Source organism: Lepidochelys olivacea, assembly GCF_965140295.1.
Source record: "Lepidochelys olivacea isolate rLepOli2 genome assembly, chromosome: 1".
Lineage (NCBI taxonomy): Eukaryota > Metazoa > Chordata > Testudines > Cheloniidae > Lepidochelys > Lepidochelys olivacea.
In genome coordinates this window covers 2423527-2445735 of record NC_140411.1, presented here as the reverse complement: position 1 = coordinate 2445735, position 22209 = coordinate 2423527, and the positions used below count along the sequence as shown (strand labels likewise).

At 46.5% G+C, this 22209-nt stretch overlaps 1 protein-coding gene and 1 pseudogene across 2 annotated transcripts in view; both read left to right on the top strand.

Moving 5' to 3' along the window:
- The window catches only part of LOC311514588 (olfactory receptor 52R1-like), a 272348-nt pseudogene that overhangs the window by 237686 nt on the left and 12453 nt on the right, over positions 1 to 22209 (top strand). The window lies entirely within an intron of this gene.
- On the top strand, positions 9273 to 10220 carry LOC311514606 (olfactory receptor 52E4-like; the record flags this gene model as incomplete). The annotated part of the gene is made up of 1 exon (XM_084617171.1): positions 9273 to 10220. The coding sequence occupies one exon, from the start codon at positions 9273 to 9275 to the stop codon at positions 10218 to 10220; it is 948 nt and encodes a 315-aa protein (XP_084473297.1).

The following is a 22209-nucleotide window of genomic DNA, read 5'->3' as shown; positions in this document are numbered from 1 at the left end:
GAAGATGCTTTCATCAAAAACAATTTAAGGTGGTTCAAAGTCAAGGGGGCTGGCTGGCTACACTGTCAGGGTTCCCCTCCACACACTCTGAACTCTGGGGTACAGATGTGGGGACCTGCATGAAAGACCTCCTAAGCTTATATTCTACCAGCTTAGGTTAAAAACTTCCCCAAGGCACAAATTACTTTCCTAGTCCTTGGACGATATTCCTACCACCAAAAAGTGATTTATACCAAAAATCAGGGATGGGTCACTTGGAATCCTTATCCCCCACAAAATATCACCCAAGCCTCTTCACCCCCATTTCCTGGGGAGGCTTGAGAATAATATACCAACCAATTGGTTAGCAATGTGAGCACAGACCCGATCCTTTGTCCTCAGGACACTGAAAATCAATCAGGTTCTTAAAAGAAGAACTTTATTTGGAAACCAAAAAGTAAAAGAATCACACCTGCAAAATCAGGATGGAAGGTAACTTTACAGGGTAATAAAAAGATTTAAAACACAGAGGATACCCCTCTGCCTCAGCTTCACAGTTAGAAAAACAGGAATAAAACTACCTATGTAGCATAGGAAAATTCACAAGCCAAAACAAAAGATAACCTAACACATTTCCTTGCCTAACTTACAATGTCTATAATTTTAGATGGATCGTTCCAGGTATGAATCATAGAATCATAGAATCATAGAATATCAGGGTTGGAAGGGACCCCAGAAGGTCATCTAGTCCAACCCCCTGCTCGAAGCAGGACCAATTCCCAGTTAAATCATCCCAGCCAGGGCTTTGTCAAGCCTGACCTTAAAAACCTCTAAGGAAGGAGATTCTACCACCTCCCTAGGTAACGCATTCCAGTGTTTCACCACCCTCTTAGTGAAAAAGTTTTTCCTAATATCCAATCTAAACCTCCCCCACTGCAACTTGAGACCATTACTCCTCGTTCTGTCATCTGCTACCATTGAGAACAGTCTAGAGCCATTCTCTTTGGAACCCCCTTTCAGGTAGTTGAAAGCAGCTATCAAATCCCCCCTCATTCTTCTCTTCTGCAAGCTAAACAATCCCAGCTCCCTCAGCCTCTCCTCATAAGTCATGTGTTCCAGACCCCTAATCATGTTTGTTGCCCTTCGCTGGACTCTCTCCAATTTATCCACATCCTTCTTGAAGTGTGGGGCCCAAAACTGGACACAGTACTCCAGATGAGGCCTCACCAATGTCGAATAGAGGGGAACGATCACGTCCCTCGATCTGCTCGCTATGCCCCTACTTATACATCCCAAAATGCCATTGGCCTTCTTGGCAACAAGGGCACACTGCAGACTCATATCCAGCTTCTCGTCCACTGTCACCCCTAGGTCCTTTTCCGCAGAACTGCTGCCTAGCCATTCGGTCCCTAGTCTGTAGCTGTGCATTGCGTTCTTCCGTCCTAAGTGCAGGACCCTGCACTTATCCTTATTGAACCTCATCAGATTTCTTTTGGCTCATTCCTCCAATTTGTCTAGGTCTTTCTGTATCCTATCCCTCCCCTCCAGCGTATCTACCACTCCTCCCAGTTTAGTATCATCCGCAAATTTGCTGAGAGTGCAATCCACACCATCCTCCAGATCATTTATGAAGATATTGAACAAAACCGGCCCCAGGACCGACCCTTGGGGCACTCCACTTGATACTGGCTGCCAACTAGACATGGAGCCATTGATCACTACCCGTTGAGCCCGACAATCTAGCCAGCTTTCTACCCACCTTATAGTGCATTCATCCAGCCCATACTTCCTTAACTTGCTGACAAGAATACTGTGGGAGACCGTGCCAAAAGCTTTGCTAAAGTCAAGAAACAATACATCCACTGATTTCCCTTCATCCACAGAACCAGTAATCTCATCATAAAAGGTGATTAGATTAGTCAGGCATGACCTTCCCTTGGTGAATCCATGCTGGCTGTTCCTGATCACTTTCCTCTCATGCAAGTGCTTCAGGATTGATTCTTTGAGGACCTGCTCCATGATTTTTCCAGGGACTGAGGTGAGGCTGACTGGCCTGTAGTTCCCAGGATCCTCCTTCTTCCCTTTTTTAAAGATTGGCACTACATTAGCCTTCATGGTCCTTCAGGTCAGGTGCCAAATAGGTTATTATATCTTCTTAACCCCTCAGGAATGCCCAGCAGGATGAAGGTGGAGGGGTTGGTGAAGTCGGTTGTGTTGGAATCTGACATGGAGTAGGGGAGAAGGTGTCAAACTCTGAAGTAGAGTGGTGTGTCTTATATGTACTGTACGTTCCCCTGATTTCTTGTATGTGCCCAGAGTCTAGGGTGATGGTCGCAATACAAATGCCTGGATGGAGAAAGAATGTAAATATGAGACACTACATGGACTACATGGAGGCTGTTCTCATGGGTGAAGCAGATCGTTTATTCTTCACACCCTGAAATATTAGATTTACATGATTCAGAGATGTAAATTATGAAAAACTGACCCTATTAACGCCAATTCCATATTTAATGGTGCTCCATTGGTCAAGGTTTCCTGCAAGTCATGGTGTGGGAAACCTTCATGGGCACCAGCAGGAAAAATGTGTACAGATACAGTTTATCCCTCATTCTTCCTTAACACGATGAAACCCAGGCAAAAGTGTCCATGCTGTATGGAGTTCCCCATTACCCGGCTGCACAAAATATGAGAGTGGTAAAAAATGAAACTTTTCCCAAGCCATGTGCCAGGGAGAAACATCCCAAGTAGGACACAGGTCAGGGAAAAACCCAATGTCATTGTTTAATGAGAATACAGGTTTGGTTGATCAAGGGAACTGCACAGATGCAGTAAAATTGATTTCTCTGAGGCACTTGATTTAGCAGGGGAAACATTCCAATAATAAAAGGAACGCACTACAATATCAGTGGAGCGCACGTAAAATGGACTGAAAAGTGGCTGGCGGATATCGGAAACCAGCTGTCAATGGCCATTGTCAGTGAATGGGGCTGTTTCTGGTGGGGTTCTGCAGGGATCATTTCTAGGCCTGATGCTGTTCAGTATTTTAATCAAGAATCTGGAAGGAAAGAGAAAATCACTGCAGATAAAATTAACGAATGTCCCAAAGGCTGGCAGAGTGGTTGCAATGAGGCGGCCGGGACAGGCATAACATTCGATCTGGAACATTTGGTGAGCTGGGCCCATGCAAACACTATGCTTTAATAAAGACAAATGCAAAGTGATCCTCTTGGAACAGGGAATGCAGGCCCAACCCACAGACCAGGGCACTGTATTATGGAACGCAGAGACCCTGAAAAGCACGAAGTGATCACTGTGGATAACCAATTCATCGTGAGCTCCCAGTGCGATGCTGTGGCCAAAAGGGCTTGGATGCATAGACAGGGGAGTGGTGAGTTGGAGCAGGGGAAGGAGTTTACCTCTGCACATGAGATTTACTGATCTCTGAGCCCATAGCAACAGCAGAAAATGCTCATGTCTCCCCTCGGTCACCTTTTTCCAGATCTGTCTGTCTCCTATCTATCCATCTATCCATCGAAGCAATTATCCCTTATTTTCTTTCAAATCAACTATATTTTATAAATATACACAAATACACAAACAGCCAATTCTTCTCTGACTCAGCACAGAGCCCAGGACAGTCTTCTCACTCCCTTTGGGACAGTCCCTTAATGAATGTTTACTCCTAAAGCTGAATAATTAGCACAGAAGAAGAGACATGCTTCTCTGCAGCCTGTTTACTTTCAGATGCTCTCTTCTTCCCTCGAGGCTGCGTGAACCCCCCTGGGATTGCACAGAGCTGTATTATAAACGGTGCACACCCTTGGATCGGCTCTCGGTGTGGCATGTTGCTGCAGATGCTGGGGTGAGAGAGGTTTGGGACACGGCTACCTGAGGGGGATTCCCAGGGAAGACACTTCCATCTCAGAATTCACAGGTACCCATTTCTTGCTGAGGAGATCACCTGCTCGACAAACACCGTGCAACGTGGACGTGATGGGACAGAGAGTACGTCTGGGGTCCTTTCCGCTCTGCACAACCATGACACATCCCAGGGCCCTTCCCATAGGTGATGAGTTTGCTAAAGAATCACTGGCCAAAATGTCACTCTTTTCTGGGCACCCCTGGTCATCCTGCCTGATGGACTACCGCCCCGAGGTGGCTGCATTTCAGTGGGAGAGGGATCCTTCAGAATGAAAGGTGTTAGTAGATGTACAATAGAAGACCAAATTCTGAATCAGTGGCCTGTACTTTGCTCAGGCCCCAGTGAGGCAAAACTCCCCTTGGAGTAAGAACTGAGTAGTGACATCAGGGGCTAGCTGTGTGTTAACGCACAGACACGGGCACCCTCTCCTCTTGTATTTCAGGGCTCTGGCTGTTAATGGGGCAGGGGGACAGGGGCTCTTACCTGACTTTTATCTGCTGGAAAGCTTGGAGTTGGTAGCGCTCCTCACTAGAACAAGAATAAGAATTTTTCAAGGGGAGAAACACATACTTTCTCCAAGTTCCATTCGAGAAGTGGGCTGAACTGTTATTCCTGAAACTTTCAAAACACAATTCTGCTCAAAGCAGCCACCCAGCATGGGAAATTTCAGTCCAAACACCTAAAATTTGGCAAATTCATAAGCAACTGAAAATGGGGTCTTTTATTTAAGCATCAGCCAGCCTTAACTACAGGTGATGACAGCAACTCCACCGACAATGTGATATGGCTGTGAAAAAAGCTAATGCTGTCATGGGATGCATCAGGAGAGGTATTTCCAGTAGGGATAAGCAGGTTTTGGTACCATTATACAAGGCCCTGATTAGACCTCACCTGGAATACTGTGTGCAGTTCTGGAAATATGGTTGCTCTCTATAAATATATCAGAGGGATAAATACCGGAGAGGGAGAGGAATTATTTAAGCTCAGTACGAATGTGGACACAAGAACAAATGGATATAAACTGGCCACCAGGAAATTTAGACTAGAAATTAGACGAAGGTGTCTAACCATCAGAGGAGTGAAGTTTTGGAACAGAGCCTTCCAAGGGAAGCAGTGGGGGCAAAAGATCTATCTGGCTTTAAGATTAAACTCGATAAGTTTATGGAGGAGATGGTATGATGGGATAACATGGTTTTGGTAATTAAATATTCACGGTAAATAGGAACAATGGCCTGTGATGGGATGTTAGATGGGGTGGGATCTGAGTTACCCAGGAAAGAATTTTCTGTAGTATCTGGCTGATGAATCTTGCCCATATGCTCAGGATTTAGCTGATAGCTATATTTGGGGTCGGGAAGGAATTTTCCTCCAGGGCAGATTGGAAGAGGCCCTGGAGATTTTTCGCCTTCCTCTGTAGCATGGGGCATGGGTCACTTGCTGGAGGATTCTCTGCTCCTTGAAGTCTTTAAACCATGATTTGAGGACTTCAAATAGCTCAGACATAGGTGAGAGGTTTTTTGCAGGAGTGGTGGGTGAAATTCTGTGGCCTGCGTTGTGCAGGAGGTCAGACTAGATGATCATAATGGTCCCTTCTGACCTAAATATCTATCAATCTATGAATCTATAAATGGCCAATCCATTTGTGAATCCCTTTCAGCTAAGCTGTTCACTGCAATAATTTCGGTAGCAAGGAGTTCTACAGGCTAAATATGGGTTATGTTAGCAATTTCTTTTCTCGTTGTAGTATGTTCAGATTTTCTATTTAACTAAATGCTCCCTTGTTCATGTTATGAGACACATTAAACATAAATGCCTGATCTACTTTCTCTATCAATAGATCCATAGGGTTTAAGGTCAGAAGGGACCATGTGATCATCCAGTCTGACCTCCTGTAATGCACAGGCCCATTAATTACAACTCAGTTACCTCTGAATTGAGCCGAAAGGCTTGTGTGTGACCAAGGCCTGATCTACACTAGGATTTTGCATTATAGAATGATAGAGCCATAGAGTTATAAGGGAAGGCAAAGGACAGCTTGTCTAACGCCCTGACAAGATGCAAGATTTCTTTTGTCTTAGTCATCTAAGACTGATGGCTATTCACACGTCTTTGGAAAACCTCCACAGGAGGAGATTCCATGACTTCCCTGGGTGTCAGTTCCATTGGCCTCCTGTACTTCAAGTTAGGAAGATTTTCCTGAAATTTAATTTAAATCTGCTATGCTGGAGTTTCAACCCATTGCCTTTTGTCCTGCCTCTCTCAATGTAAGACAGAATAACTTTCCTCCACCTTTTTATAGCAGCCTTTCAAGTATTTGAAGTTCACTATCTTGTCCCATATTAATCTCCACTTTTCCAAATAAACATACCGGTTCCTACGGCTTGCATTCCATCCTGTGCATAACCTTTCTCTCTTGCCTAGGCTCCTTTCCAGTTTATCTACCTCCTTTCTATACATTGGTGAGCAAAATTGGACACATTACTATTGAGACCTAACCCCGACCGAGTAGAGGAATACGATCATGTACTGTGACTGCCATGTTATACCTCTGCTCATATAACCTAACATTGCATTTGCCTTTTTTGAAACAGCAAAAAAATCCACACCCCAGAGAGATGTAGCTATATCATCCTAACCCTGGTGTAGACCCTTGAAGCAGATCTTCCAGAAAAGCATCCAGTCTCGATCTGCCAACGTGGGGAGTTGGAGAATTCACTACTTCCCTTCTCAGTGTGTCTCAATGGTTAATCACCCTCATTGCTAAAGATGTGGCCCTAATTTATAGCTAGAATTTATCTGGCTTCAGCTTCCAGCCCTTCGGTCTTGATCAGCCTTTCTCTGGTAGATTACAGAACCATTACTAGGCATGGATTTCTCCCCATGAAAGTTTCCACCTGATCATCTTTTTGATAAGCTATAGATATATACATCTTCAAAGTCTATACATCTTCAGAGGCAAAATCCTTCCCCTGCTCCAACTCACCTCTCCCCTGTTTATGTATCCGAGAAACCCATCATCCCTTTATGCTTCAGCATCTCACTGGGCTCTCAAGATGAGTTGGCTGTCCACAATGTCCCCAAAATCCTTTACAGGGTCCTTGCATTCCATAATACAGTGCTGTCGCCTGTGAGTCGGGCCTGCATTCCCTTTTCCAAGGATTCTGCATTTGACTGTATTAAAACTTTTTGTTTGCATGGGCCCCACATTCCAAATGCTCCAAATCAATCGGTATGCCTGCCCTGGCCACCTCATTGCAACCACTCTGCCAATCTTTGGGTCATCCGAAAATTTTATCTGCAGTGATCTTCTATTTCCTTCCAGATCATTCATGAAATTATTGAATAGCCTCAGGCATAGAACCGATCCCTGCAGAACCTGACTACAAACAGCCCCGTTCACTGACGAAGGTCTCTCAACAACAGCTTTCTGAGATCCGTCACTTAGCTTGTTTTCAGTCCATTTTGCATGTTCTCTACTGATATTATAGTGTGTTTAATTTTTTAACTCAGTATTTTCCCCCACTAAATCAAATGCTTCTGAGAAATCAAGGTCCATTGCATCTGCATGGTTCCCTTGATCCAACTCATGCGTTCCCTTGATCCACAAATGTGTACTCTCCAAAAAGGGTGAAATCAGGTTTATTTGACAAGATCTGTTTTGTATAAACCTTGTTGTTGAGTGACATTAATTACATATCTAGACTTTAAAAAAAAAAAAAAAAAAAAAAGAAAACCTAATCCCAGACCAGCTTTTCCATTGTTTTTTAACTTTGTCAAATCTTTTATAAAAAGCACTTTCCCTTTATTTTTTAATACTTGACATTTAACACAGGAATTGCCATAACATTTTTCTGTGATTTCTCTTGTTGTTAACATACTTAATAACCTCCTTTTTTGTTATCCTTAGCCCTGCCAAATGTGGAGTTTTCCCTGATGTCTTTAATGTCCCTTATAAATTTTCATAACTTTCCATTTGTATTCTTGGCTCTCTGGTTTCCCTTTTCCCCCTTTGCTACATATTCTTTTCCTCCTAATTGCTGCCTTCCCTTTGCCACTGAACTGGATTTTTACCCAACGTTGTTCACTTTGTTGACTGTGCAATCATGACTTTTTCCGCAAAGAACGACCAATTTTCATTCATATTTTTCTGTATAATGTTTTCCTCCAATCGATTTTGCTGACAATTTTCTTCAGCTTTGGGGAATTAGTCCTTTGAAGCACTCAGTGTCTATAAATAGTACTGGTTGGGAACTGTTCTCTGTTTGTCCATTGGAACATAAATCAGTATATTTTTTATTTTCCTCTCCTCTCTCATATGTTCCCTTCTTTGTCTCTTCTGTAAACGGAAGAGTTCCAGACTTTTCTGCATGGTGTCAAGTATCAGGGGGCGTAGCCGTGACTTTTCTATCTGTTTGCATATAGCAGCCTCCCCCATTCTCAGAGCCTGTCTTGGAAATCCCTTTTAGATATGCTATATCCTGCATGGAGACTGGGTGACCAAAACTGAGCACATATCCAGAACATGGTATTCTCCACCTCATCTCTTAGTGATCTGAAGCTTGCTTTTGTTTTGTCCACTGCTCTGAATCAGCAGGTGTTTCTCTTGAGCTGCTGTCAATGGCGCCCAGGTCTTTTCCCTAAGGTATGTTCTAATTGGGATCTTTCTCCTGGCATATGTCTTACAAAAGTTTGTTTTTTTCCAGGTTTCAGAGTAACAGCCGTGTTAGTCTGTATTCGCAAAAAGAAAAGGAGTACTTGTGGCACCTTAGAGACTAACCAATTTATTTGAGCATGAGCTTTTGTGAGCTACAGCTCACTTCAACGGCATGCATCCGATGAAGTGAGCTGTAGCTCACGAAAGCTCATGCTCAAATAAATTGGTTAGTCTCTAAGGTGCCACAAGTACTCCTTTTCTTTTTGTTTTTTTCCACTCTCATATATCAAGCCACTTGATGAATGGGGAACTCCTACAGCATGGAGTCCCTATGCTGGCTCTCATTTTATTAAGGAATAATGATGGATAACCAGTATCCAGACTTGTGTTTCCTGCTGGTGCCTCTTAAGGTTCCCCACCACTAAGTGTAGGACTTATTAATACAGGGAGCCCCATAAAATGTGGAATTGGCTTTAATGTGGTCATTGTTCATAGTTGTTTTCTCTGAACAATTCAAATGTCATTTTTCAGTGAGTGAAGAGCGAACAATCTGCTTCACCCATGAGAACTGCCTCCAGTAGTGCATGTAATATCTCAGATTAACGTTCTCTCTCCATCCAGGCATCCTGGGCACACACAGGAAGTCAGGGGAACGTACGGTACGTCCAGGAAACAGCGTTCCGCCTCAGAGTTGGATGCCTTCTCCCCTATTCCATGTCAGATTCCAACACAACCCACTTCAACAACCCCTCCACCTTCATCCTGCTGGGCATTCCTGGCTTGGAGGCAGCCCACATCTGGATCTCCATCCCCTTCTGCACAATGTACATCATAGCTGTCTTGGGGAACGTCACCATCCTGTTCATTGTAAAGATGGAGCAAAGCCTCCATGGGCCCATGTATTATTTCCTCTGTATGCTGGCTGTCAGTGACCTGCTCATGTCCACATCCACCCTGCCGAAAATGCTGAATATCTTCTGGTTCAATACCAGGGAGATCAGTTTCAATGCCTGCCTCACCCAGATGTACGTCCTGCTCTGCTTCTCAGCCATGGAGTCCGGAATCCTCGTGGCCATGGCTTTTGATCGCTATGTGGCCATCTGCCATCCCCTGAGACATTCCAGCATCCTGACAAACTCTGTTGTGGCCAAGATCGGCCTGGCCGTGCTGCTGCGCAGTGTAATATTCGCATTACCCTACCCCTTCCTGGCGATGAGGTGGCCATATTGCAGAACCAACATCATCCCTCACACCTATTGTGGGCACATAGCTGTGGTGAAGCTGGCCTGTGCTGACATCCGCATCAGTAGTTACTATGGCCTGTTTGATCTTTTCTCTGAGATCGGAATGGATGTATTTTTTATCGCTGTGTCCTATACTCTGATCCTCCGGGCCATCCTCCGCCTCCCCACAAAGGATGCCCGGCTCAAAACTTTTGGGACCTGCATCTCTCACCTTTGTGCCATCTTAGCTTTCTACATGCCAGGTTTCTTCTCCTCTCTCACGCACCGGTTTGGCCATAATGTGCCACTGCACTTTCTTGTTCTCATTGCCAATGTGGAACTCCTGGTGCCCCCCTTGCTCCACCCCATCATCTACGGGGTGAAGACCAAACAAATCCGGGGCAGGCTGCTCCGGCTTTTTACTCCTAAAGGGACCTAAATGTTTTCTCAGACTGAGGTTCGTGCAGAGCTGGCTGGTGCATGGTGCTGGACCCTCTTCCCTGAATCATTTCTTGAATGCATCCGATGAAGTGAGCTGTAGCTCACGAAAGCTTATGCTCAAATAAATTTGTTAGTCTCTAAGGTGCCACAACTCCTCCTTTTCTTTTTGCGGATACAGACTAACATGGCTGCTACTCTGGACAGTCAAGAGACATTAAACCCTTTCCTGTCCCTACTGTGCTGTGTCAGCATGATAAACTGGGGAATAAGTCTATGTGCAATTCACTGGGTTGCCACCTTTCCAATTGCTGGTAGTTGGACTCCTGAAATGACAATCTTGCCCCATCTGTTCTGCCAAGGCTCCACCCCTGCTGTGTGTCTTCTCCCCAATGTCCTACCCCTCTCACTTGATCCTCTCTTCCCCTCACCTTGCCAGTTGCTGGAACATTTTCCACCTCCTATATATATAATCTCAAGGTTCCTTCCCCACTGTGAACTCTAGGGTACAGATGTGGGGACCTGCATGAAAACCTCCAAAGCTTACTTTTACCAGCTTAGGTTAAAACTTCCCCAAGGTACACACTATTTTACCCTTTGCCTTTGGACTTTCGCTGCCACCACCAAACGTTTAACTGGTTACTGGGAAAGAGTTGTTTGGAAACGTCATTCTCCCCAAAATCTTCACCAAAACCTTGCACCCCCCTTCCTGGGGAAGGTTTGATAAAAATCCTCACCAATTTGCGTAGGTGACCACAGACCCAAACTCTTGGATTTTAAGAACAATGAAAAAGCATTCCGTTTCTTACAAGAAGAATGTTAATAGAAGAAAAAGGAAAAAGAATCACCTCTGTAAAATCAGGACAGTAAATACCTTACAGGGTAATTAGATTCAAAACGTAGAGAATCCCTCTAGGCAAAACCTTAAGTTACAAAAAGACACAAAAACAGGAATATCCATTCAATTCAGCACAGCTTATTTTCTCAGCCATTTCAAGAAATCAGAATCTAACACATATCTAGCTAGATTACTTACCAAGTTCTAAGACTCCATTCCTGTTCTGTCCCCGGCAAAAGCATCACACAGACAGACCCAGACCCTTTGTTTCTCCCTCCCCCCAGCGTTTGAAAGTGTCTTGTCTCCTCATTGGTGATTTTGCTCTTATGCCAGTGAGGTTCTCCTAGCTTCTTAACCCTTTACAGATGAATGGGTTTTTCCTCTGGCCAGGAGGGTTTTTAAAGGGGTTTACCCTTCCCTTTATATTTGTGACAATATATATCTGGAAAATAAATAAATAAATAAATAAATATTGGACCTAGTCACCTCTAATAGTAGCATGTTCTCACATCTTGTGGAAAGTCACTTAAGGGACACTGGTTAGTATTAAAATTTTAATGTTTATTCTTACTTTGCTAGTACTTCTGTGGAGAGAGAAACCCCATCAGGACTCCTGGGATGTATCTCAGCTGTGGGAGGGGAGTGGGGTATAGTGGGTTACAGCAGGGGGCAGATACATCTGGAATCTAAATGAGAAGATCAGAATGGCCACACTGGGTAAAACCAATGGTCCATGTAGCCCAGAAGCCTGTCTTCCAACAGTGCCCAGTGCCAGGCACTTCAGAGGGAATGAACAGAACATGGCAATCCCCATGTGATTCATGCTCTGTCACCCACTACCAGCTTCTGGCAAACAGCGGCTAGGGACAACAACCCTGCCCATCCTGGGCAATAGCCCTTGATGGACTTCTCTAGTTCTTACTAGAACCAGGTCATAGTTTTGGCCTTCACAACATCCTATGGCAGATAGTTCCACAGCTTGACTGTGAAGAAATACTTCCTTTTGTTTGTTTGAAACCTGCTGCCTATTCCTTTGATTGGATGACGCTTAGTTCTTGTGTTATGTCAAGGAGTAAATAACATTTCCTCATTAAATATCACCATAGTTATATATTTCCAACAAATCTTGTAACGATAGGTCATGTGAGGTTTCAATATAAAAGCTACAGTTTGCTGAATGTGATTTTCTTATTTCTATGCACGTCTCGTTTTTTTATTTGCAGTTACAAATATTGACTATGTGTTAAATAGTGGTAAATCCCACAAGGCAGTTTACATTCAGAGTGTCCAGCACAATGTGAATGGACTATTCAAGTGGATGGCCCAACAATGAACAGCATGTGCCATGGAAGAAAATTATCCCCACCTGATGGACTTACCTGGGGACATTCTGGCTAGAATATAATATATGGTCCATGATATGACTCACGGAAACATGTAGAGGCATGTGATCAGCCCATGTGACACAGGACTCCATCCTTTGCCTGTGCTTTTGGTGCAGAGGAACCAAGGAGACACTCTTTCAGTCCTTCAGCCGTTCCTGGCAATTTTTGCTTTTCCGTTCGGGTCCCAGCGGAACACTCGTTCTTTCTGCGGGCGGACAATTTCTCAGCCTGAGCTATACAGAAGAAATTGTTGCCAATTAGCATATCAATAGGGTTATAATCTGCTACCCTCACTGATAATACAGCTTCAAAACTGTCAGTTTCTATGTGCACTTTAGCCAAAGGCACAGGGATTGTGTAACTGTCATAAATATAAAGGGAAGGGTAAACCCCTTTAAAATCCCTCCTGGCCAGAGGAGAAATCCGCTCACCTGTAAAGGGTTAAGAAGCTAAAGGGAACCTCACTGGCACCTGACCAAAATGACCAATGAGGAGACAAGATACTTTCAAAAGTTGGGAGGAGGGAGAGAAACAAGGGGTCTTTGTCTGTCTGTATGCTGCTTTTGCGGGGGATAGACCAGGAATGGAGTCTTAGAACTTTAGTAAGTAATCTAGCTATGTATGTGTTACATTATGGTTTCTTTAAATGGCGGAGAAAAGAACTGTGCTGAATAGAATGACTATTCCTGTCTGTGTGTCTTTTTGTATCTTAAGGTTTTTTCCTAGAGGGATTCTCTATGTTTTGAATCTAATTACCCTGTAAGGTATCTACCGTCCTGATTTTACACGGATGATTTCTTTACTTCTATTAAAAGTCTTCTTGTAAGAAAACTGAATGCTTTTTCATTGTTCTCAGATCCAAGGGTTTGGGTCTTTGGTCACCTATGCAAATTGGTGAGGATTTTTACCAAACCTTCCCCAGGAAGTGGGGTGCAAGGGTTGGGAGGATTTTTTGGGGAAAGACGTGTCCAAACTACGTTTCCCAGTAAACCCAGTTAGAGTTTGGTGGAGGCAGTGGAGATCCAGGGACAAAGGATAAAATTAATTTGTACCTTGGGGAAGTTTTGACCTAAGCTGGTAAAAGTAAGCTTATGAGGTTTTCATGCAGGTCCCCACATCTGTACCCTAGAGCTCAGAGTGGAGGAGGAACCTTGACAGTAACCTTCTACTAATAAAAGCTCAGAAATCTCTTCTGGCAGCGTGTCACCTTCTTGCACTATACCCCTGCTACCCACAGAAATTTCTGTCCCTGTATCTTCCCACCCAAGTTGTTTCCTGCCATTGATGCTGACAGCCTTGATGTGCTTCATGCCTAGTTGTTCAGGGGCTAATTTCACAAACCCAGTACGATAAGTGACAGGCACCCGAGGGACTTCTGTGCTCAGGTGAAAGCATTCCCAAGGACTACCTGCTTCCTCCCAGCACAGGGCATTCATTCCTCAGGTGATCAGAGGAATTATAATGGTCGCACCTTCTGAACGCATTTGTTTTTACAGCAGATTTGGGTTGTGAATCAGAGGAATGAGGTAAAGGGAACCCTATTTCCCACCATGTTTAAATGTCTCCTGCTGGTTGTCCAGGGAATTAGCTCAACTCCAGCTTCGGAGCGTCCCCTGCTGGCCAGTGTCTCACCTGCCTCAGGCCCCCGTGTCCCTCCCGGACTCTGGTGCCCCTTACCCTGGCGTTCTGCCCACTGCTGTATCCCCACACATTGGGTCTCCGCTCCCAGGAGAAACCTGAACCTTCTACACCCACCTTGCCTAAGTGGTTACTGCCAGTTGTCATCCAGCCCCCACTCACTGGGGTAAACTGCAGTCCAAAAAGGCCATTCATGATTGGCAAGGGGGTTGGACCAGATGCCTCTGCCTATCCCCGCACTACACCTTTGCAGCCCAAGTACCTGCTTGGGGCTTTATCCAAGGCCTCAGCATGGGGAGTTGCCAAGCTAGGCCCTTCTCCCTCCAAGGCTGGAGAGAGACTCCTGCCTTCTGGCCCTGCAGCCTTTTTATAGGGCCCAGCCTGGCCCTCATTGGCTGCCACTCAGCCTTTTCTGATTGGCAACTCAGCCCCAGCCCTCGCCAAGGGCTGGCTTTTAACCCTGGTAGAGCCGAAGCAGGGTGATTGCTCCGATACACATCACATCCACAGTTTTCATCTTTTTGTCCCCTTGACACTGTTTCACATCATCTTTACATATGGTTAAGAAACGCTCCTGAGCCACAAGGTCCAACGTTCCTTCAGAGCTGTTACACATTTGCCCCTTGCCCGCTTCACCATCAAATCTTTCATTTTGTGTTCAGTTTCCACATTACTCACACCAGCACCCCTCTGAAGATTCCTTGTTGGGGATTAGCCATTGTCCTTCCCCCTCTGGCTCGGAGGGAGCCCCTTCCACCTCACTATTGCAACCGGCCAGTTTTATTTGGCTGCCCTGCTGGCTGGATGCTGCTGCTGCTGCTTGGGGGGCCCTGCTGGCCTGCCCTCTGGAGAGAAGCAAGGGCCCCACAACCATTCCTGGGTCCTTCCCTGGCTGGCCCTGGAGTGTTGTAAGCTTGCCTCCCACACCATAGCTCCCCTGGGTTGGATAGTTTGTCTGCCCCACCCCATCTTCCAGAGCTTGTCCCTATGGTTTTCCAGCCCTGCTCCCATAAGTTTCTAGTTTGCCCCTCTTTTTCCTTTACCTTCCATTGTTCCCCCCATTGCTTGGACCCCTTGCTTCATGCACCCATTGCCCCTCCCTAAACACTTGTGTCCCTTTTCCATAGTGCCCCACTTCCCTGCCTCGGTCAGCCTCCCGACATCCCCTGTCATTGGCGGGGGGTGACCCACTCCCCTGCACCCATCCTAAACAGGAGGACAGGTTGGCCTTTCCCCTTCCCCAACTCCCTCCATCCCCCCTTACCACCGGTGTTACCTCTTGCCCCTTTCCCAAATGATGGGAGAAACTTTTGGTGGGGTCTCAATCTGGGCGGTGGCATGGTCACACCATCCCCTCCTCTTCTCTATCCCCTCCTCCGGGCTGCTGCCCCTGCTCTCAAACTTGGGGCACACATGAATTCATCCATCTGCCACCAAGACCCTTGTGGTGATCGCCTGTACCGAACAGCTGTGACGCGCGCCCATAGTTGCGCCCCCTTCAGAGGAGGGGTGGCCGTCTTCCCTCCCAGTTCAGGGCCCCATCACAGATGCCATCATGTCCCACACCTTGGTTGTAGAGTTCCATGTGGTCTCTGGGCCCAGAGTCATTGAGGTCTCCCCTCCGGTCGCCATCCCCTCGGCCTCTGGACCCAGTCAAGAGGTGTCACATTCCTGTGGCTTTGCTGCTAGGCTTCCTAGTCAAACTTCTGCCCCTGCTCCTAATCCCGTTCCTGGCCCCAGCCCCACTCCTGCCCCTGTCACATCCCTCATTTCTTTCCCTTCATCTTCTATACTGCTGACACCCAGGGCTTGTGTCATTTCCCCTGTCCTTGGACTAACCTCAGGGGGTGTTTTTTTTTGTCTCCTCTCCCTGACTCTTTAGGAGCTGCTCTCTTCCATCCACCTCCCTGTCCCTTTCCGGGCACAGAGCGGGTTCATAGAATCATAGAATCATAGAATATCAGGGTTGGAAGGGACCCCAGAAGGTCATCTAGTCCAACCCCCTGCTCAAAGCAGGACCAATTCCCAATTAAATCATCCCAGCCAGGGCTTTGTCAAGCCTGACCTTAAAAACCTCTAAGGAAGGAGATTCTACCACCTCCCTAGGTAACGCATTCCAGTGTTTCACCACCCTCTTAGTGAAAAAGTTTTTCCTAATATCCAATCTAAACCTCCCCCACTGCAACTTGAGACCATTACTCCTCGTTCTGTCATCTGCTACCATTGAGAACAGTCTAGAGCCATCCTCTTTGGAACCCCCTTTCAGGTAGTTGAAAGCAGCTATCAAATCCCCCCTCATTCTTCTCTTCTGCAGGCTAAACAATCCCAGCTCCCTCAGCCTCTCCTCATAACTCATGTGTTCCAGTCCCCTAATCATTTTTGTTGCCCTTCGCTGGACTCTCTCCAATTTATCCACATCCTTCTTGAAGTGTGGGGCCCAAAACTGGACACAGTACTCCAGATGAGGCCTCACCAATGTCGAATAGAGGGGAACGATCACGTCCCTCGATCTGCTCGCTATGCCCCTACTTATACAATACTGGTACAATCGCCGCACCAGTGGTCTGCCCCCTCTTTGCCCATCTCCATGGGCCACAGGGTCTAACAGGGGCCCAGCAAGATGATGATCATGGGTCCGCAACCCTTTTCCCACTGTGCTGCGGGATGAGCGTCATCGTTTTCTGGTGGACACCTGTGGTTTCAAACATAAGGTGAAGCTCCCTCTCCAGCACTGGGGAGACGGGCAGGGTAGGGCAGTTCACAGTCTGTCCCTCCCATGTCCCAGGCCTCTTGCCCAGGCCCTGGCTGTGCTGCAAGGGTGCTGTGGGTCAGACACTTGCTCTGTCAGTGGCCATAGTCTCAGGCTTTGGGTGGTAGGGCCCCTCTCCACAGCGTCATCCTCACCCAACAGTTACGATTCCCCTCCAATTCTGGCCTGCAAGGCCTCTTGACTAGGGGTATTTCCCTGCGCTGGTCCCTCTGCCCAGGGTCTTCCTTGCTCTCCCCAACTGTACACAGCCCCAGCCCCAGGCCCAGCCCCAGCGCTGCTGCTGCTCAGCCTCCAGCTCCCTGGGCTGCTTCTCTGGCCCCTCTGCTTCGGGCTGCTGCAGCTCTGTGCCCAGCTCAACTGCCTGGGCTACTTCTCTGGTTCTGGCCGGCCTGTCTCTGCTCTCAGCTCTGCCCAGGCCCCTGCTGTCTCCTCAACTCAACCCCGCTCTGTCCCAGGCAGTCGCAGCTCACAGAGACGATGGGAACCTCCTGACCTCCAGACTTCCTCCCTGGTCTGCCTGCCCTGTCAATCAGGCTGACAGGTAATGTTGGCCTCTCCTCACTGACTCTGGAGGCTGGTTTGGACCCTTCCCCTTCCTTTTGGGACTAGGAAAGGGCCAATCAAAAATCCTCACTGAATTTTAGTGAGCGGCCAGTAATTTACATTCCTCCCTACTATAATTCTGCCACAGCCAGAACGTTCACACCAGCATATATTAAAAAAATACATTTGCAATGAATAAAAGTACATTTCTCATACTTAACATCCCCTGTCCAATTCTTTATACTATACATAATATTCACTAAAGACTACATAGAACCAATAACACGATCATCTCTAAGTTTAATAATCAGTACACCCTTAGTAGTTCTCTGGGACTTTCTTAAGACTGGTGGCTCATTACCCATATTTTCTGTTCCCTTGACACCAGGTAACACCAGGTCAATTTGAGGGATCAGTCTATTTTCATCAGGGTTTGCATTTGCCCCATTGGTTTCAGTCTCCTCCGGACATGATGCTCTGCGACTCCTGTGAGCCCTGGCTGGACTAAAAGTCCAATGTTTTAGCTGGTCCCCATATACCACTCTCTCACGACCTCCATACTCAGGCTGGATAGTGTAAACTGGCAGTGCAGGATTACTGTGAGTCACCACAATGTGGGCATTTGACTCCCACTTCTCTTGTATTTTATTATGACCCAGCATCTATGGTTACAAACTGGTACCTGCTTACCACAGCTTATGAGAGCCCCACTGGACTTGAGATCATAAGTCCTTTTCCTACTTTGGGCTGCATCTTTAGTTTTACTGAGAGCAACTTCAATGGCTCTCTTTGGGCTGTCATAGACACCTTTGACACAGTCATTGAAATTGATCACCTCATCCTTTGAAAAGACTCCTTGATGCTTTTCTGGCAGCACCCTATGTTAGCCCTCTGTGCAGGAACCAGCCCTTGGAATGAGGCTTGACCTGGAACAGGCAGTCTCCCGCCACATCTTTAGAGGAAAAGTAACTTATACTCACTTCTCCCTCCTTTCAGAGTAACAGCCGTGTTAGTCTGTATTCGCAAAAAGAAATGGAGTACTTGTGGCACCTTAGAGAGTCTCTCCTTTTCTTTCTCCCTCCTTTTCTCCTTTTCTTTCTCCCTCCTTGTCACCCACAGCTCATTTCCATTCTCTTCAAATGTTACCTTCGCCCAAGGAACCACTTCCTCATCCCAGTGTACCTCTGCAGTTCTATTCTGAGAGTGCAACCCCACAGACTTCACACGTGAGATTAGAAGACTCACCAGCACTCTTCCTTTGATGGCATTAGTCAGTAAATTGGCTGGCTGGAGCCTATTAGTTTGGCTTGATCCAGATGTATGGTCTAGAAGGGCTCGAGATCCATTGGTGTTTCCTGGTACCCAGCAGCGTTCATCAAGGATCTTCCCTCTCCAAGGAGGAATAACTGTCTTCAGCCTACTTTAACATTTCCAATCTGTCCTGCCAGGCCCAGAGGATGACTCTGTTTCTCCTTCTGAGCACGTACTTTACTCAGCACAGAATTCTTCTTAGAGTGCCCATGATGGTTCATCCTAGAAGTTCCTTCTCCTCGCAACTTTTTTTGCTATTACTTTCTGAGTCTTTGGCTAGCTGTTCTTCAAATTCTTTTTTTAACCTTCCTAATTAAACACTTAAACTTCGTTTGCCAGGAGTTTATGCTCCTTTCGATTTTCGATTTTCGATGTCGATGTTGTTGACATTAAAGGCGATCCTAAGCATTCCAGTGCTGAAGAACCTTTACTCCGAAAGGCACTTGAATTTGGCAGTGCCTGCACCTTGCTAGTCCTGTACACATTCCGTGGCATGCCTTGGGAACCTCCAGAAAGAAACCTATTCTAATAATATTAATAGTATTCTGTGGCCTGGGTCTGTAGTAAGAAGAAGGCCTCACACAGGAACCCTTATATCACAGACCTAGCGTGAGGATTGAGGGCTGAACCAAAGTAGCCAGGGCTTTGCTAATAGAAATCAAAGTTAAGCTGTGAGCAAGAGGCAGGCCCCACACACAGAAACTGGCAAGAGCAGGGCTGATGCTACAGAAATACACATACCTGAGAGGTTCTATGCATACGTTATGGAAACACACTCCAGGGTGTCTTTGTCTGCTGAGAGGGCAGAGGAAATTCCTACCACTGACTGAGCTGAATCCACCCTCAGGGGACACTCATGTACTAGCAGAACCGTAGACATCTGATCCAGGGAGCTAGAGACCCTGCTTCATTTGTCATTAAACCTTGCCGGGTGCCTACAGACCTTATCTGAGTCTGTGGTCATTGGGGGTTCTCTCGGGCGAGCTGTGTCAGCTACCTGCGCAGAACTGGGACAGAACGCAGAGGGAGCACACGCGCACAGCTGAACGGTTATCAACATTGGACGGAGCAGAGCACCGTAACGGTGACTTCTGATGACAGGGTCTAACTCAATAATACCAGTTATAATTAATATACATGCAATATACTTAAAAGAGAGTGAACACACCTTTCTTTAACAACTTAAAGTAACAGTATATAACCAACTACTAATTTAAATCCACAGAGGGCAGTGGAATAAAATCAATTAACAAACATGGGCTATAGTGAGACATGAAACTTTCTTAATTGGCATTTACACTGCCTCCATGTACCCCACCCCGAAGTGTATACTCTGGATTGCAGAGTCCTAGACATTTGCTTGCATGGGCGTCCTTGGAGATCTGCAGCTGGAGACAGCGCTCTGTTGGATCTGTGTATCAGTCCAGCCATGGCAACAAGCTGCATAACCCCTCTGATGGTTGGAGCTGGCCCCACCAAATGTCAGCCGCTCTGTGTCCTAATTTGGGGGGAAGATCAAGCTGCCTCTCCTCAGACTCAGCCTCTCTGCGGTGCCCCTTCCCTTGCCTGCGCTTTCCCAACAAGGGTGGGGGTTACTCACAGTTCCTCCACAGCAGGCCCACCTCATTCGGCTCCAGGCACAGCAACAGTCTCTGCCCTGTCTCCAGGGAAGCCACCAACAGCCTCTGAGGCTCCCTGCTCGATCACATCCCCAGCGGGCTCTTAGCAGCGGCTCTTGGCTTCCTAGCAGCAGCTCCGCGTGTGGACAGAGCCCACACAAGCAATCTCACTCCTCTTCTGAAAATGGAGCCTACCACCTGCTCCCCCTGCACTTCCTGTGATTCTAAGATTCCTGGAAGAGGGAGAGTGTCACTCTTTCCCCAAGGCATCAGACAGGATCTTCCCAGCTGGTACACTCCCAATAAAGTTCAGAGGCCAGTCTAGTAAAAGGAGCCTACACTCTATTAAGCAGTTTCCATGCAGCTTGCAGGATTTCACTTTTCATGCTGTTCTTTTCAAATTCTTTTTTATCTATCTTCTTCATTTTAGTCTCATTCCCCTTTGTGAAATTAAATGGTACAGTGTTTGGCTGCTGTGGTATTTTCCCCAACACAGGGATGTTAAATTGAATTAGATTATGGTCCTTATTACCAAGTGCTTCATAGAATCATAGAATATCAGGGTTGGAAGGGACCTCAGGAGGTCATCTAGTCCAACCCCCTGCTCAAAGCAGGACCAATCCCCAATTAAATCATCCCAGCCAGGGCTTTGTCAAGCCTGACCTTAAAAACTTCTAAGGAAGGAGATTCTACCACCTCCCTAGGTAACGCATTCCAGTGTTTCACCACCCTCCTAGTGAAAAAGTTTTACCTAATATCCAACCTAAACCTCCCCCACTGTAACTTGAGACCATTTCTCCTTGTCCTGTCCTCTTCTACCACTGAGAATAGTCTAGAACCATCCTCTCTGGAACCACTTCTCAGGTAGTTGAAAACAGCTATCAAATCCCCCCTCATTCTTCTCTTCTGCAGACTAAACAATCCCAGTTCCCTCAGCCTCTCCTCATAAGTCATGTGTTCCAGACCCCTAATCATTCTTGTTGCCCTTCGCTGGACTCTCTCCAATTTATCCACATCCTTCTTGAAGTGTGGGGCCCAAAACTGGACACAGGACTCCAGATGAGACCTCACCAATGTCGAATAGAGGGGAACGATCATGTCCCTCGATCTGCTCGCTATGACCCTACTTATACATCCCAAAATGCCATTGGCCTTCTTGGCAACAAGGGCACACTGCTGACTCATATCCAGCTTCTCGTCCACTGGCACCCCTAGGTCCTTTTCCGCAGAACTGCTGCCTAGCCACTCGGTCCCTACTCTGTAGCTGTGCATTGGGTTCTTTCGTCCTAAGTGCAGGACCCTGCACTTATCCTTATTGAACCTCATCAGATTTCTTTTGGCCCAATCCTCCAATTTGTCTAGGTCCCTCTGTATCCTATCCCTGCCCTCCAGAGTATCTACCACTCCTCCCAGTTTAGTATCATCTTCAAATTTGCTGAGAGTGCAATCCACACCATCCTCCAGATCATTTATGAAGATATTGAACAAAACCGGCCCCAGGACCGACGCCTGGGGCACTCCACTTGACACCGGCTGCCAACTAGACATGGAGCCATTGATCACTACCCGTTGAGCCCAACAATCTAGCCAAATTTCTACCTTATAGTGCCTTCATCCAGCCCATACTTCTTTAACTTGCTGACAAGAATACTGTGGGAGACCGTGTCAAAAGCTTTGCTAAAGTCAAGAAACAATACATCCACTGCTTTCCCTTCATGCACAGAACCAGTAATCTCATCATAGAAGGCGATTAGACTAGTCAGGCATGACCTTCCCTTGGTGAATCCATGCTGACTGTTCCTGATCACTTTCCTCTCATGTAAGTGCTTCAGGATTGATTCTTTGAGGAACTGCTCCATGATTTTTCCAGGGACTGAGGTGAGACT